This window comes from Pyxicephalus adspersus, chromosome 2 (genome assembly GCF_032062135.1).
Source record: "Pyxicephalus adspersus chromosome 2, UCB_Pads_2.0, whole genome shotgun sequence".
Lineage (NCBI taxonomy): Eukaryota > Metazoa > Chordata > Amphibia > Anura > Pyxicephalidae > Pyxicephalus > Pyxicephalus adspersus.
Window position 1 is genome coordinate 94,984,517 of NC_092859.1, and position 18,428 is coordinate 95,002,944.

Below are 18,428 nucleotides of genomic sequence, written 5' to 3' on the forward strand. Positions count from 1 at the left end.
CATTGCTTAGAAAAGTGCCAAGATCTATTGATGATGAAAACAAAAGGATTTAATTCAAAATGTAATTAGCATATTGATAATAGGAATAAGTAGGAACCAGGGAAGTCATAATATAAGCAACTTAAACATTAGCTTTAGTAATCTGTTCTATCAGCTATTTCATATGTACTCCTTCTGTCTACAAAATGCAGTCTAGGCAGACTAAAATGCTTCGCTGCATTGTTATTGGAATGCAAATTTTTAGTTTTGTCAAAAGTCAGCATCTTCAAACGTAACTGCTCCTCCTAGTCACTGATATACTCAATGAGCAGAAACATAAGGCTGTCACACAATAGGACTGAGGTGCCCGAAGTGTAGGCTGATGCTTGCAACCTTACTTAACCTTTTCTAAGAGACAAGATAGCAACTTTAAGTGAGACAATAACTGTCCATTGGCCCAAGCAGAATTTTCTTTATACATTAGCAGAAGGAAAGGTTTGCTTGACGTTTAAATGATATGTTAACAGTTTATGCCAGTGGTCACCTACAGCAAACCAATGGTCTTTCCTCTATGTGCAGGATCGGTGCTATACGATCGTTCATATATATCGTGCAGGATCGTTCGTCGTTCGTTTTCCGACGATAATAATTGGAAGTGTGTGCGTAGCTTAAGTCTTGCATCAATTATTTAAAGTTGTTACATCTGGCAGCTTGGTGCCAGAGCTAAATGGGAATTTGATGTCCCCTCTTCCGATCAGATTAGCTACTGGCCCTACATTAATTTGACCCTTTAAATCCTAAGAGCAGTTCGTACACACCATTGCTGCCCCTTAGAGCTGGTATACAGTAAACTAAGGGCATTGAAATCGTAATGTTATCCATTTTGATTTTAGTAAGATAAATGTTGCAGACTCTTTATCTAATTAAATACAGCATTTAGCTGAATCAGCAGCTGTGGGTTTGTTTTAACCTGTGCCCTTCCTATAAACTGTAAATGTGATTCATCACTACCAAGTTACAAAATAGAGACCCGCACCAACACAATGGCTGACCTTCAGTGCCAGTCCCACAATAATGCTGGATTGTTTGGCCCTTATCTTCAGGATGCCAAGCAAAAAGATAATAGCAGTGACAGCAATGACCATCACGTTCATGTCTACTGATCTGATTTTAGCTGTGAATAAACCCTAAATGTTAATAAAGGTTCATTCTAAGTGCAATAATAGGTGCCAGGAACAAAGGAAATCAAGATTCTGTGTCCCAACTCCATCTGCAAGACACAGGGGGGACATCATGGGTCTATTTAAACATCTGATATCATCAAATAGCAGATGTGTCAGCACTATTACATACTGGAACAATATACAGACATCAAAAGTCAAGGGTTGTCGCTAGAAATGATTTTTCCAGTGACAGATAAATGAACAAGTGCTATACACATAGTGCCATTCTGTTTAATAGAGGTGGGGGCAGGAGGTCAGTTGCACCCTAAGGTTGGTGTTTTGGTATAGAGGTCAATAGTAATTCTTTGATCCTGTTAAAGCACTTGTCTAGTACTGGTGGGAATATGTATTTAGGTAAGTGTGACAAAAGGAAATAAAATAGGAAAGAGGGAAGTCAAGAAAGGAGGACTACAGTTTGGTCAATTGTTAAGAATCTTAAAATCCATCTAATGAATCTTTACCAAGTGTCTATACTAAAAAGAAAACAAATTGTAAATGTTGCCCATAAGTGATGCACTTTACTTGCCTCATTCACTGATCCATACATGTTTGGAAGCTATACTTACCGGCCAGGACCAATGTTAAATTCTACACTTAAATGGCCACATATGACATTGCAATTATTTAAGCTGTGCTAGTATACACAGACACCAATAAAGCTTTAAAAAAACACTCTTTAACCCATGAAAATGCCCACAAAAACCAGTGAATGCTCATAAATACCCAGCTGAAAAGGGTAGGCTTTTATGGGCATTGGTGGCCACTGTTTAGGCATTTATGAGCTCTTTTTTGTTGTGTTTTTTATTTAAACAGTTAAAAACACATACAAATGTTGTATGGGAGATTTTAAGTGTTTTATAATACCATCAGTCTAAAAAAAAGACAATTAGATTTGTATCTACTCTGTAAAGTGTTACCCCCATTACTCATATTTGCCTAAATCCTGTTTTAATTAAGTATATGTGTGACTCATGGCAGTGACATTTCAAGGTATCAATGATTAACTCATTCCAAGCATAAATGAATTTTACAATTAGCTCCATGGTTATAGGATGAACTAATTACTGTATTATATTTTCAAATCAATAGTGTTTGGTTCCATCGTGCTAATTACATTTGTATCTACACAAACACAGCATTCAATAGAAAAGCTAGATCTATCAACTGACTAAGCATAAAAAGCACATAATTGATTTTTGATAATTTCATACAACAATTAGCCACCCTAATAAGGTCCAATTGTACTTTTGTAAAGGAATCATCTAACCAGCAAGCTTTGCTTTGTTCCAGCTTTGATGATTTAGCACAGTTTTCATCAGTCTAGACTTATCTGTCATACTGTTTGCACATTTGCAATTTTTGATACGCATTCTGCATTTAAATACCTCCCATTTATTTCTGCAGTAATAATGTTATACTTTATGTGCACTGACAAAAGGTACAATGGTAGTAAAACATAAGACGGTAATTTTGTAATTCAAATCAAAGTTATTTTATTTATCAGATTTATTCCTGAAACTTACCAGTAGAGTTGATGTGGATATTAGAAGGCTGGTCTCATTTCCTAAACATTTGTTAAAATTACATGATATTTTTTTCTGTCTGACACAAAAGGACCATAATAGCATATTTTCAGTTAGCTGTGATTTAGTGTTTTTTGTGACTAAGTGCCAAAGGGGGCACTTCTGCACTACTTGACAACCAGCATCCAATATAAGTGCTCCCCAATGCAATGGGGGTGGCTACTACTGATTTCTGATTGACAGGGTCACCCCTACTGTATAAGCCTGCACTGTAGAAAAAAAATAAAAAATAAAGTTTAAAAGTTATATGGTATGTAAATGTCGATCACCATCCCTTCTCCCCTACACCCTACCACTCCTGCACCGAATAATGTTTGATCAACAGGTCAAATATGATCAAAAGTAGCCTAATTTTCAACAAATTTTTGCTAGATTTAGGTTTTTATTGATCTGCACATCTATGAAAAATGTCAACTAGCGTATGGTGGCCCTAACAGGAGCAGACTGTAATGCATCAGTTACTAAAAAGCTGTTGGTTGCTGATCACTTAGAAGAGTGATCTCCGCATCTTATCACTTATTACCAGTTTCAGGAATTTCCACATTGAAGCTAGAAATAAAACAGTCCTTTAGGAAACATTAGACTGACCACTAAACTAAAGCACAAATACAAAAGGATTATATAACACTGACAAAGAAAATGGCAAGGTAAAATATAAATTGCAGACTTTTTTATATTGATGTTCATCCTCATGGGAATGTCTACGTTCCTTGTGTATCATCTTTCTGAAATGAAAGAAATCATCAATATTAACCACATTACCAATTAATAGATTCCTATTGAATTTTCTGGGCAGTTAACATGCTCACAGAGAAGCAGACTAAAGTACAATACACTGCCTTAGAATTTGAATGAGCTTTGTAGACTATATTAGTGGTGAGTCTATGAGGAATCAAATAAGGACATTAGTGGAGATTATATGAGACGTGCCTGCAAAATGATATTAAACACCTGAAAATAGAATGAACTGTTTTGCAGTGGAAATAGTGCAGACATTAACTTATTTTTAGACACGGAAATAACTGCAGAGTACTTGATTAGGTAAAGTAGAAGGTGCTGCTAGAATGAATCATCACATTGCAAAAATATACTTATTTTAATATTTATGACACCCACATCCACAGCTTTTCGTATGACTTGTAGTAGACTTTTCATTAAAACTCTATATACAGATCTAGAAAATTCCCCGTTCCCTTAGGAATAAAAATGATACCAGTTAGACCTAGATACGGTTTTAAATAAAACAGAATAAACTAGGTCAAACAACTTATATTATTTGTGGCATAAGCTGTCAATACCAGTAAGACCAGGCTGTCTGTTTTATTGCGTCATGTCTGGAACATTTTGTATATACTTGTTGATAAAGCCAGCATCATCTGATGGGATGACAACTCTCTTCTTTCTGCCGTGAAATCACTGCCACGTTGTCAGCTTCTATTGTAGCTGCTTAGATGCTGGCCCTATTAATTAAAAGCCACATCTAGCTTAAGTCACAGCACTTTAGATTGACAGCACATTGTTCTATTCAATGTGTAAAATAAAAGGCCTGCTTTGCACCTTGTACCCCTATGCAGCACTGTCTACCAGGACACAAAAGTAATCCAGCTTTCCAGCTGCATTTACCATAGAAAACATTTTTTTAAAGACATTTAACATGCCAAACTCCTTGATAAGAATTTATTACTCTAAAGCAGTGGTCTCCAACCTTTTTGGTTCCGTGGACCTCTAAAATCACCGGCTCCTGAACGCACATGGGCAGGAAGCCATGGTGTCAATCAAAGGGGAGAAACTGCCCCCATAGTGACCTCATTGTGACATAGCCGAGCCCACTCTACCATCGCATATCTAAGCCTGCGATGGGAGAGTGGGCGGGTTATGTCCAGGGACACAGCTCGCCCACTTTCCTAAGCCTGGAACTTGTACAGGGACATACTCCACGGCTCTGGCCGGTGCATCCCCCCAGTGGGGTCCTTCTTCTGAGCCCACTCGGGGGTGCACCGCCAGAGCCGCGGACCCCCAAAATTTTCTGTCTACCGCTGGTATAAAGGGTGAAAACTAGGGTGTTCAGATGGATGTTAAAATGTATCCATACTTAAGTTCATACCTAATATGTAAAGGCCTACTATACCAAATCATTAGACAAACAAAAAACATAGGAAGACAGTCTTTGGATAGCAGATACACTGGCTGTTTTGTCTATTGGGAAAGTTGTTTTCAACGAGACAGACTCTATCAGTTAGACATGAAATAAAAAGAAGTGTTGTTTTTAGGCTTAACATGCAGGAAACAGAACCTCTTTGTGTAATGAGCATGTGTACTGGCCCCATTAGGGTTATATATGTGTTCCAATTTCAAATTGAGTTAAAACATCTCTATTGTCTGTAGGGAAAAAACTTGAGACTTACCTGTCCACCACTAGTGTGTTGATGCTTGCTTAGTTAAAGAATAGTTTTTAGCATCCTACACAAGACACAATCAACTGATGCAGTGTTTCAGCATGGAAGATTTTGTTTTTTTGTCTTTATTGCTGTCTTTTCCTTCCTGTATTATAGAGACAATCACTTCCCCTAATCTTTGTTCTGGTATCAGGACAGAGACAGAAAGTGATATATATATATATATTTACAAAACCTGACTGAAATTTTAGCTCACCGTCACAAATAAACAATAAACTGCCTGGAACTGGGATTTAATTGGGGTGGATTGTGTAAAAGTCAAATCTGATGCTGTATTACATCACTGCTATATACATATATCATTCAGGGTAAGACCCCCTTAAGTAATGTTCATAACAGTTCTTTGTTTTATTCTAACCTCTCCTTATACATGTTTGACATTTTGACACTATTTTGTCATATTAGGCTATACATAAGTGCATCTCTAAGATTCAAATCATGTTGCATCTTGATTGTTAACTTTAAATGTTACATTTCCAGACATATCTGCGGAATGCCTCCCAGTGCTCTTCTCCAATTGATGAATACCGTGTAGAAGTTTCAACCCCACTAAAACGTCTTGACTTGTTTATGGGTCAGTTTAATAATGTGTTGCTGACATCCATCTCAGTCTTCACTCAAGGGAGCCTCACCATAGCCAATCTGGGCACATCTGGAGGGCGCTTCATGCAGGTAAGCTGGCCATGTATTTTATTCTGTAATTAAAAATAAAAAGCTGATCTGTGGAATTGTATAAATGGCACAAATCATAGCCTTCTAATACAGACCATATACACACGATGCATACAGGAAAACGGTTTTTATTCCTATCGCTGTAACAGTTATATTCAGGCAGGTATGACCTGTTTTTATACTCACCAATATTTAGCCCCCAACACTGAAAACTCTTCACATCTGTACTGTACATCATTAAATTCCTACATTTTTAAATTTAGTAAGCATATTTATGCATGCTGATACAATACAACCACTATGCATAATGTTTTGCCTTTTAACATGTTTCCTAGTTTAGCATTGTTTTACAAATGGCTTCCTATAGCATTATATGGTTGAAATAAAAAAATGATAGCAATGTAATAAATGTAACAAAGCTATGAATAATATCATCACTGCTCTATAAAACCATTGCCAATCAGACCTCAGAAAGGGCAGAAACAAGACCTGACTATCCATAATAATATTTGCTTTCAACTTGCTAGGAATGATTTGCTACAAACATAGAAAAGGTTTATTTTGCAAAGTAAACATTCACTTAGGTTAGTGACTAAGGTAGAGCCAGGTTCACACAGATCCTCTAGTCATGTACATGTCAAATTCTGGGTTTTCTTATTATATCTTTTGCAAATATTGTGAACATGGCTTATTATACTTTATTTACTAACCCAAGTAAATAGGCCGGGTCTCAGAACTTCGGCCATCTTGATTGACCAGGCCAAGATGGTGTAACTCATGTGCACGCGCTTAGGCATTTACTCATTTGGCCTTATTTATTAAAGCCCTCCAAGGCTGGAGAAGATACACTTTCCTCAGTGAAGCTGGGTGATCCAGCAAACCTGGATTGGATTTCTAAAAGTTATTTGCTGTTTGTTAGCAAATGTTTTTAATCCTGGACCAGATCCCTTCAAGTTTGCTGGATCCGCAACCAGGGGGGATGCCAGGATGCTGGGTGTTCCAAAATGCGCATGTCATTGCAATTCAGGGTTATAAATAGGCCCATAAAATTTCATGTTTCACAGGTCCCTAATGGTAGCACTCCAATCCTTAGTCATAAACAAAAATGTCCAAATATATAAGCTTTTATTAAAATTTAACTGGGAGCAGGTGCTTTAACTTGTATACATTGAACACATACACAATTGTCCAGAGGCAGTATGGATTGTATTGTGGACAGGACAATAGACTGACATTTTCTTAATATTGTTTTTGTTGATTGTGACAGATGTTTTTGGTGAAAATACTTGAACTAGTAATTGCAATATGTTTTGACTGATGAAGTGTTAAGCAGAGCCTGTGTGCTGCCTGTTTGCCTCATTACATGATTAGGCAGTGTGAATATGACAAAACACATGGGTAATATAGGTATTGCGGCAGCTGCCAAAGAAGTCAGGAAAATAGCAAGATTTGTACTTCCTTCCTATGCTAAAACGTGGAGAAAAGTTTTCCACACTCACTTTTTTTATTTTACGTGAAACTTTGCAGCTGTTTCAGTGTCTTTCATTGTTTGTGCCCAGTCTGAGTCTGGGAAATACAGATGTACAGCTGTTAGTCGCATAGTCAATCAGATATTTCACAATGGAGAACTTTGCTGCAAAATGTAGAACTGTAAGAGTTATGCCACTTAACACACTGCCATGACTGAATGTAATTAGATATTTCAGGGCAAGTGTGAACGGAATGTTGGTATTTATTTCATGATAAACTTGTTAAAATTGTGGTTTGGGTCAATTATATTGTGTTCATTATGTGTGAGAATCAGAGCATGAAGCCCAAATATCATAAACAGAATGACATCTTTCTTTCACACAGTGAACTCTGCATGGACATTGAAACACTGATCTAACAACCATAAAGGTGTATTACATATTTATTAAAATATTTACCATTTCTTTTTTACATTTTTAACTCTATTATATGTAATACCACTTTTGTGCCCAATTTTCTTTGGAAGGGTTTGGGGATTATTTTGAAGAGCTGACCCTTATGTTTAGGGATATTCCTGAGTTGATTAGCCCATTTAGGGTTAATGCTATAATAATACCTGCCAATATTCACCATCAACATTAAGTTGGTATTTTTCATACAACTGATCCAAATGACTGTGGTCTTCCTTAAAAAAAAAAAATTTAAAACGGCTTTAAAGAGGATTTTTGTACATGAAGGGGGTTTATGTATATCTAACCTAACCTACTCAGTTGTCAACCCATGATCTAAAAACCGGAACAGACCCTGGGGAAACCAAACTACACACTAAAATAATCTACTGGAAGCCCTAAAGATGGCCATACATTCTTTTTTCTTTTTTTAATGATAAGAATAAATAAGATTTTTTTAATGATGAGAATAAATTCTATAAAAAAACTTTAAATTTAAATTTTTTTTTAAGAAAACTAGGGTGTTTTCAATCAAGATTTGATCCAGATATCAACTAAACATTAATCAGAGATACCTTTTTTCATTGGTTGATCAGTTGCCACCCCCAGCTTAAGTACTATACTAATTTGGGCTGGAGCATTTACTAACAACTACCAACCTATGGCAATTGTCCCCCAAGCCTACTGTAACAACCTGGTTCTGTTGTTTGTTATAGTTAACACCGGGGAGCGTTACCATTGGCTGGTGGTTGGTAAGTAATTTTTCAGGCTGAATTAGGGTAAAATGTTGTTTGTTCAGTTTATTAAGTACACATTGGTAATACTGGTAAATGATTGACACCAGGGATATCAGGATCAATGTTGATTGTTTATGTGGTCATACGCCCATTGATTTGTGTATGAGAGGCTTGAGACTCCTTCATTGTTCAACACATTTTCTTTGTTAATAAATAAATAGAAAAAAGTTTAGGTAAAAATTTTAGAGGCGTCAAAGTTTACCATACCCAGGTAAATTATATTAAAAATGTTAATTCCAATATAATTGTTTGAATAGTTTGGTACATACCCAATACTAAATAAAGTCAATATTCTTAAAGAATCTTTGTGTTTGGCTTTCAGGTTGTGGTTTCTCGTTCAGCTCAAACTCACCCTCATGTCAATATTGCCCTTGATACACATCCCGTGTCTTCTGCAGTAGTAATCAATGAAACATCCAAGCAGAATGGATATGTCCTAGTTAGTACAGGAAAGAAGGTAAGACTCACTGTACATAATCTTGTTCTTAGAATTATATCATCCTGCACAGCGTTACATACTGAATAGTATTTAAATGATAATTGAAATTACCTTCATTTATTTGTGGATGAAATAAAATGTATTATGATTGATCACTGCCAATCTGCACCAAATGATGTATTCAAGGCAAATGTTTTTAATATTGTTATATTTAATTCTTATTTATATGTTTGCATTATACATTGTAGGTCATGATGAAATGCTGCCCCTTAATTATGAATGTAGAATAAATGTTTCTGTGATATCAGTAATATAGAGAAGTCAACATTAATCTAGCTACACCGAAAATATTATAGATTATAAGTGATGTCACCAAAACTATAACAAAGATACCACTGCAAACTGACTTAACCCATTGATGAATTGAAATATATTTGTTCGACTTCTATTTTGCAGTTTTTATAAGTAAAAGTTCATACATTTTTACTCTAGCCAAGCAAACTGTTAAAATTTTTCTGTCAGTGTTTGGCAGTTTACTACAAACTAACACTGTAGTTTGTATTGCTATATTTTGTTTTTTCTTAGGTTCCCAAAAAAATAATATATGCATCTAATATGTATATTACAATGATCTTACATTTACTTGTTTTAAATAGATTTTGTGAAAATGTGCTAGAAATAAAACACTTAGGTTAAATTCACAATGCCAGTGAGGTTGTGGTGCATTTACCTTTTCTGTATGCCAGGAACTGCTGCATGAGGAAGCGTCTCCATGCGGCAGCTCCATAGGGAATGAATAGGGGCCGGTTGTCATACGTGCAGACGCTGGTTATTTTTTAACCAGTGCTAACGTGTGAGTGCTGGAGCAGCTGGCGGGTGCTTAAAGGATTTATCAGGGAGTTGTGTAACCATATAAAAACCATTTATCACATAGGATAGCTATAGACATTGTGGTTGGAAGATCAACACTAAAGGACCTACAGAATGCAAAATCTTTTCATAGAAGTGGAGAAACCCTTGACACTGGCCTAATAACCACCTGCAAAAATCCATTCAGCCGATTGATTTCCCCCAAACCCCCTAGAATAATTCATCAGAGAGCGTCTAGAGAAATGATGCTGCATGTTTATGGATAGAGGTGGATGAATTTTCTGATGTCTGTGGCCAGCCATAAATTCAAGTGGTATGTTGCCGCTAACATCTTGATTCTGTAGCAGGTACAAAAATAAAACAAGTTTCTAAGGTGTTTCTATGAACAACACAACTATTCATATTAAAAAAAATAATAATTTGATTCAATTAAATTCAAAGGGAATGCAATTTACATGAGAACCTCTAGTAATAACTTCTACCAAAATCTGTAAAACAAGTAAAAGGAATAGTTTCAATAATCATCCTGGGACATATGTAAATAGGGACAGAGAGTACTATAAAGTTCAAGTAAAGTTTTAAGTAAAGTTTATAGAGTAGGAGTGTATGTAATACCTGTTCTTTTGCTTATGTTCCTGCAGTTAATGAAAGTCCCATTGGTAGGCCTTGGCTGTGAACATTACAAATCTTGCAGCCATTGCATCTCAACTCCTTCATATATGAACTGTGGCTGGTGCAAGGACCGTTGTTCAAGAAAAAACGACTGCTTGAATGATGAGTGGTCTCAGAAAACCTGCTCTCCAGTTGTGTCTGAGGTAGTTTAAATATTACATGAAATATAACACATTGATGGGCCTTGGTCTTCTGTATTTCTTCTTTGATTTTTTTTCAAAAACAGCAGGCAAAAGTGGTGTGAATACCCTGCTGAATATGCAACGGTATATTAAAAAATGGCATATTATATAGGAAAGTGGGAAACAGGTAAAGTCAGGGAATCACTAGGATTTGTTAAACATTTTGAAATAATGAAACAAATAAAGTAATAACAGTTATATGGTTAGGTTGGAAAACGCATGACCATTTAGTTTAAAATAAAGAAACAAATTTTTGAGTAAGTGTGCCAATTGATCTCTTTATTAACTCACCAAAATGGGGGTAACAGCGTTTGTGTACATTAGGCCCCCATATCTTTTTACCCCTAATATCACCATAATGCCTCCTCCACATGTTGCTGTAAGCATGGCAGCAGCTCTTGCTATAGAGATACCTGTCCTGAAAGGGACAGGAGACAGCTGAGATAGTGCAGCTATAGCTATTTAATAATTCGGCAAGCTTGTTCAAGTAAACTGCTTGTATTAATATAAAGAACCAAAAAAAAGTTTGCTGAGAGAACAATGATATGAACTCCACCGAGGATAAATAATTTGAATCCTGAAAACAAATAAAAACATGAAGTACACAGCATTCTCCTGACATGCCCGCTCTGTAACCTTTATAGCAGTGAATTCATGCAAAAGCCAGTATGTATCTTGCGTGTTGTTTTTGTTATGAATCACAGCTAGATTTGTAAGGAAAGCTGTCAGGAGTTTAACAGACTTTTATTAGTAAGGGTGTGGATCCAATGAAAAAGCAGAATATAGTGTACAAATCCAAAAGTGTTCCTATTTTTTATTTATCAATGGATGCATTATTCATAGTATATGTATAATATATATATGTATTAACTTTCCTTGTTTTAGAAGAAAAATCACATGCAGTGTATGGCTTGGTACTGAAACAATTTTGTGTGGTAACTTTCACCAGCACATTATTCTGTCAGCATTTTATAGCAGGTGAACAGAATTGGTTTATCAATAATAGCAAGGCATAAGATTCCAATGCAATACATACAGAGAAGTAAGATAAAGTGTAGACATATAGGTACTTTTGCTGTCAGTACTTCCTGTATTTGGAGACTGTACAAGCTGACATTGTGCAAGTGCCGGGCTCTCAAACAAAGCTATCACCATTGATGAACTATGCTTTGGTTACTCGCTTGCTATGAATTGTCCTATATTGCGGGAGTATGGCGTGTTGTACCCTCTAAGTTTTGGGGAAACCAATAATATTTTTGTTGTCATATATTTTAGATGATGATACCAAGTAAAGAATATTTTTTTTTTTATGAAACCACCTCTACAAGGTGCTAACGTTTGATTTACCTAAAGAAAACCTAACATAAGTAGTTGATGTATAACAAATCTATTTTATTTGCGCTTATACGCAAAGCCTGTAGTTCTTTAAGTATATTGTTATATTGATGAAGTATAAATGCTTCAAAACATAATGTTGAAATTGATCATATAGTTCCGTGTAGCATGAATATCATACACATGTCGTGTAGTGACTTTTATTGAATCAACTTTTTTTAAAATCATTTACCCAGATTTGTATTTTTCCCACCATTGTTGTAATTTTAACACAATTTACAATATAGAAAAAAATGCTTCCTTTGATAATTGTCAGTGCACAGCTTGGCGTATTTCTCTATTCCTATTACAGAAAGAATAGGGGGTAAACAAAGGTTTGAGGGAAGCATGCCAGTGTATGTCGTGTGCACAGAAATCAGAACAGGTTTTTTTTTTTTGTTTGTCCTGTACATAGAGCATTTAGAACTTCCTTCAATGCAATTCATTGTTCCCCAATGCCTTTTCAGGTTACAGCCATGTGTGAACTGACTAGACCTACTGCAAATAATACATTTGAAGACAAAGACATTATTTTTATGCTACTGTATGCTCTTTTTATGTAATAAAAATTGTTATACCATATCTCAAAAGAATTAAGATGATTCGTAACTAATTTTAGTAGTTATGAAGTCTTTTGTCTTTATTGACAATTGTTTTCAGGTCCTATCTAGTTTCAGTAGCTTGTTTATGCTAAACTCCATGAAGACATCTTAAAGTGCAACTAAATTCCTAAAAAAAGTCACCAGGAGGCAGAGGTTTTTGTCAGAGACATTCAAAAGATTACCAATACCAACAAAAAATGTAGTTCCACCTAATTCACAGTAAATACATGTTTTGTTCTCAGCGTATTGTCCTCAAAACTTATTAAACAGGAAGTGAACTTTGGTTTCTATGTCCAAGGAACATGTGCAGAGACCGAAGGACTAGTCACCAGTAATGCTTATGGTTTCCCTGCAGTAGATCATTTCCCCAATACTGACTTACCATGCCTTGTTCTGTGTAGTGCTTCTGTGTGTGGACTGCCATTCCGGTATAACCAGGGCTTTGCTTCCTTATATCAGAGACTCCAGCCAGGGAAAAAAGTTATCAGACTCAGATTCTGTGAAAACAAAATAGGATAATGCCCACTTTACTGTATAATGCTATCAATCATTATATGTTATAAACCTCCTTAAACGTTAAAGACATACACCGTAGAAGGACATGTTAGCAGAAGGATGTAGGCAAATGGCACACCCTTGTACTCCAACTTTAATTAGGCCATGAAGAATTAATACACAAATTTTGTTTGGTTGGAGGGATAAAGTTTTTTGTTTGTTTTTTTTTCACATAGTAACTGGATTTAAGACCTGTTTAGAATGCCACATAGGAGCCTTTAGATTGACTTTAATTTTTAACCAAACGTTATTATTAATTTTTTTTCAGATCATTCCAACATCTGCCCCATTTGATGGTGGTACTCAGCTGACAATATGTGGATGGGATTTTATTTTAAACAAAGATACCATGGGCTTTCAGGATATTTCAGTTGTCATTGGAAAAAATAAATGTAAATTGGATGTGAAAAACAGTAGTCAAAACAAGTAAGTTTCTTGGTGGTTTAATCTTTCTTGTTTAGATACTTAAAAAAGTTATAAATAATCACATCTTCAGTAACAGCTGTATAAAAAATTATGTTGCGATAGTTATTTCTGATTTGATTAATATGGCATCATAATAATTTATTAGTAATAACTAATGTCTTATTTTGAAGATTGTTCTGTAGAGTTGGTCAAGAAACGGGTGTCAACATCAACATTAGAAGCAGTGTGTCCAATGGTAAACATTCAGCGAATTTTACAACTTTCTCATTTGTGGTAGGTATTGTTTTGAAGTCTGGATATATAAATATATATATATATATATATTTTTATATATATATATATATATATATATATATAGGTACCTTTTTAGAAAACAAGTCAATACAATGCTGTTTTTAAGTAATTATGTTCTTACTTGTACTTTTTGTATTACAGAATCCTGTAATATCAGGAATCACTCCAACTTATGGGCCACAGTCTGGAAAGACACTGATTACCCTGAAAGGACATTATTTGGACAGTGGGAAGGACAGAAGAGTTAACATTGGAGAGGATACATGTACTATCAAAAGGTAAATATTACATACTAATTCTTGGCGATAATGTCTGTGTCTTGTAATATGAACATTTTTTTTTTAAAGGCTATACATGATAGAGACCCTTCCATTGACCAAGGTGTAACTGTTGCTGTTGAGTCACAGTCAATTACTGCATTATAGACCCCAAAAATCGCAAATTGAACCATGATTTATATAAAAGAACTATGACTATACAAATACTATATAGACCATTGCATAGGGCTTATTTAAACTATTAACATCTATGGCTCTTTTACAATATATTGTATTCTCATTGCCACTACTAACCTATCAAAAAATGTACACAGTTATTACACAACATAAATTCTTCTCATCATCTACATAACTTTAAATGATAATTAAAATATTAGCTTTGTACATATTAGTGTACTTTCAAGGGAAAATACAATTTTAAAGTCACTCTATGGTATTACAGAAGAAATGGTAATTGTCTAAGGGTTAATATGTGAATCACCACTGTCACAGGGCTTTTGAAGAGATAATACTGACCTTTCACTGGTGTTAAAAGATTGCAGATATCAAAGTCTTCAAAGTAGCTTCAGATCTGATAAGGCAGTTTTCTTGGCTGTCAACGGCATTATTACTAAGATTATTTATGGCTTTCTCCAAGTTACTGTTATTTACTGCGTCCTATCTAAAACTCCACTTATTATTGTATTGTGTGATTTATGTTTTTTCTAGCGTGTCCAGTACTGCCATCGAATGTTACACCCCAGGCAAAAAAATTGGAGCCTATCCTGTTACACTGAAAATCGACAATGCCCGTCGCAAGGCAAGCACTACTTTTACCTATAAAGAGGATCCATCCATTTTTAAAATTCAGCCAGCAAAGTCTTTCCTTAGGTAAATGTCAACAACATATTGTAAAATGATATTGTGTTGGAGTTAGTAGTTTAGTTGATTAGTAAAAAAATTGATACACTTTGAAAATGTACATGAAAATGTAAAAAGAGATACACTTGACCTGGTTATTTTTGGTTTATCTTCCTAGAATTAGTGCTTCTCTAGCTGTCTTTGACATGGGTTGAGTCTATTGACTATGTTGGCCAATGCTGCATGACTTCAGCAGTCGGCACCAGAAAGTATTCATCTCTCAATAGGTGGGTCCTCTCTCAGAGATTGTAATAATTGCATTTTACATTAGGCTTTGAGTCAGCCACATGATGTGATTAAATGAAAATGTTTAATAAATTGTAGGAACCCCATATTCACAGCTTCTAATATTCCTTTCTATTGCACTAGAATCTAATGTAAAAACACAGCAAGTTTTTCTGAGCTTTAGAAATTGACTGAAGCCCACTTTAAAGACTTTGTTGTGCTCCTCTTAGGAACCTTTAAAACTGAATTACTTTACAATACAATCAGCTAAGTATGTAGTAGCACATTCTTGCCCCTACTTTATCCTCCCTAGCTGATGATGTCAGATACGTGTAAAGAAGAAGACAAATGTACGCTGACTATATCTTTCATAAAGTATCAATGAATTAGAGAAACCACCAGAAAAAAAGAATCAAAAAGCCTGTACACTGACTATTTTTAACCTTTTTCATACATACGTCATGTAGTACTGTCCTGTAACACAATGATCTGAGTTTATTGAACAGTGTTTAGTTTTAGTTTAATGGTGAAGGCTGCCACAAGGTTTATATGCAAGGAAAATTGCATTGTCCCAGGATTCCATGGCAAAGTGTTGGTGGTCCATTAAAACCACTTTAATTACCTAACCTCTTTTTTCTTTTTTATACTTAAGCTTTCTACTTTTTATTTTATATTTTACATTCTTAAATATGGGAAAATGTTAAGCAATTAGTGTACATTTCTGGTGTTACTGAAAATTCCTAGCCTTTGCACAACACCTGATTCACCACCAAATTTTTATAACACAGATTATCCCTATTGATTTAGTGATAGACAGGAAAGAAAGCAGAGAACAAAAGAAGGTTAGGTACGTGTAACAATCTGCAACTAGAAAGGCTGCAAATGCAAAGAAATGTCTTTGTGTTTTTTTTACTGTTTTATGATAACATTAGAATGAATTAAATGATATTAGATCTTCCATATATTATTTCACACTAGGGAGAACTGCTACACTGACGGCATATAGAGCACATCATTAGATTTAGCCTTAATCAATATACAGTATCCAGATATACATGATCTTTGGAAAATGTAAGTTTGCAGAGTGACAGGAATCTGGGGGGAGTTAAGGAAATAATTTAGGAACTGTGATACTAGCACACAAGAAGATTATTTTTGATTAACTGGGATGGCCAAATTAGTGACTAAGCTCCATAGCTATTTTGGGCAGTGTTTCTGGAATCCTAAAAGATTGCAAAAGTGACTGCTAAAGATATTAACTACGGAAAAAGGCTAGATTAAAAAAAAATATCTCCGGTTTCTAGTATGGTTTGGAGGTAAAGTTCAAAATTAGGTTTGATTAGGGTGAAATATAAAGCTACACATATCTAATTTGCTTAACCTGTGTAACAAACTATTTTTATTTATTTTTGCAGGCAGTATAAATAGACAGGTAAAACTAAACAAAGGGGGCCATCTACTATGTTAAAGCAAGGCACAGTCTTTTTGAAATGAATTTGTGATGGAAGAAAGACATTTACACACCTTTTATTTTAATGCAGGACTAAACTAGTAGGCATCTCCATTTCACCTTCTTCACCTGGGCCTTTTCAACGTTCCAGATATTTGTCCTTAATTTTCCAGGCTGGAATGATGCACACAAGAATTCATTAATTCCCAGTATCCAGGGGCATGCTGGATATCCAGTATTTTACACTGAGAAAAGGATTTCAAAGAGGCATATACTTTTATTTTATTGCACAATGTTCATCATTCTGCAGTAATAAACCTGCCTGTTCACAACCAACTATGGTTTAGAAAAACCAAAACTTTACCAAAACTAGTTTTAATCAATAATGACACTGTGAATTTCTGAAAGTAAATTCTTCATTGTTTCTGCAACATATGGAAAGTAAAAACTGAACTTTTGGTCCGTGCAAAAAAGGGTTTGAGAAAGGTATTCTTACCTATGTAATTAGAAAATGCTGGGATAAAATTGCAATTTAGCATTATGGACTCTATTAAAAGCATCTGTGACCATTGAAAGTTATACTTTTGTAGTCTGTGTGTGCGATATTATGTGTTGCATATAACTGACACATTGCCCAATGTTAATATTGCTGTATGTCCACAGGGGAGGAAGCACAATCACAGCACATGGAAGAAATCTCAATGCAGCTGTATCACCTCTGATGGTAATCCAGTTATCAGAACCAGAAAAGCAGTATAATATGGTGAGACATTTTTTCTTTTTTATATGTTCGCAATAGTTCTCTGTTTTGCTCTATATTACTCTAATATTCCTTTAAATGTTCATTACAACCCAACAGATAACTTAATGTACTTATTTGCTTCTTGTGTTTTCATTGCACCATAAGATATCTTAAAATTAAAGCTCTGAATGGGCAAATTATGACATTTAAAATATTACTCTGATTGTTTGTTGTTTCCTGAAGTTGTATTTATAATACATCTAAACTCTAAGACAAATTATTATTGCTAAATATATTATTTTTTCATATGTATAACATACTGTTGTTTATAGCATCATGTTGTATAAATTATGAACTTCAATTTACCTAATTTCAGCTGACTTTGTGTTGGAGCTATTGTTTTTAGTGTAAGGTTCATCAATAAAAATGGTAAATATGTGTATATAATTTTTATTTTACACTGCTGACTTACAGATAGACTGTCTCTATTCTTACCAGCATGACTTTTGGGGACTTGAATTACAGCTCTGCTGCTAACATCAGTGATTTATAGCTGGCGAACTAATCTTTATACTAACTGGTCATTTGTTTGGTAAGAAGCTGTGTATTGTAGGTCAGTCTCATACTACATTATTTCTCCAACATTTCTTGCTCATATTTGATCACTCCACTTTCTTGCTGCCAACAAGACACACTTCACAAACTAAACTGCTGGGTGGCCTACTGTAAAATTAGTGATCTCTATGACTTTCTTAAGGAGAAATCGCTTACAAAAATAAGTGTGAATAAT

At 35.0% G+C, this 18,428-nt stretch overlaps 1 protein-coding gene across 1 annotated transcript in view; it reads left to right on the plus strand.

Annotated features, from left to right (window-relative positions):
* The window catches only part of MET (MET proto-oncogene, receptor tyrosine kinase), an 86,257-nt gene that overhangs the window by 37,265 nt on the left and 30,564 nt on the right, over positions 1–18,428 (plus strand). Inside the window, exons 3-10 of the mRNA XM_072401551.1 lie at positions 5,722–5,913; positions 8,952–9,086; positions 10,580–10,753; positions 13,592–13,749; positions 13,920–14,022; positions 14,185–14,321; positions 15,030–15,191; positions 17,560–17,659. Coding sequence (XP_072257652.1) covers positions 5,722–5,913; positions 8,952–9,086; positions 10,580–10,753; positions 13,592–13,749; positions 13,920–14,022; positions 14,185–14,321; positions 15,030–15,191; positions 17,560–17,659 — 1,161 coding nt within the window. The remainder of the gene's footprint in view (positions 1–5,721; positions 5,914–8,951; positions 9,087–10,579; positions 10,754–13,591; positions 13,750–13,919; positions 14,023–14,184; positions 14,322–15,029; positions 15,192–17,559; positions 17,660–18,428) is intronic.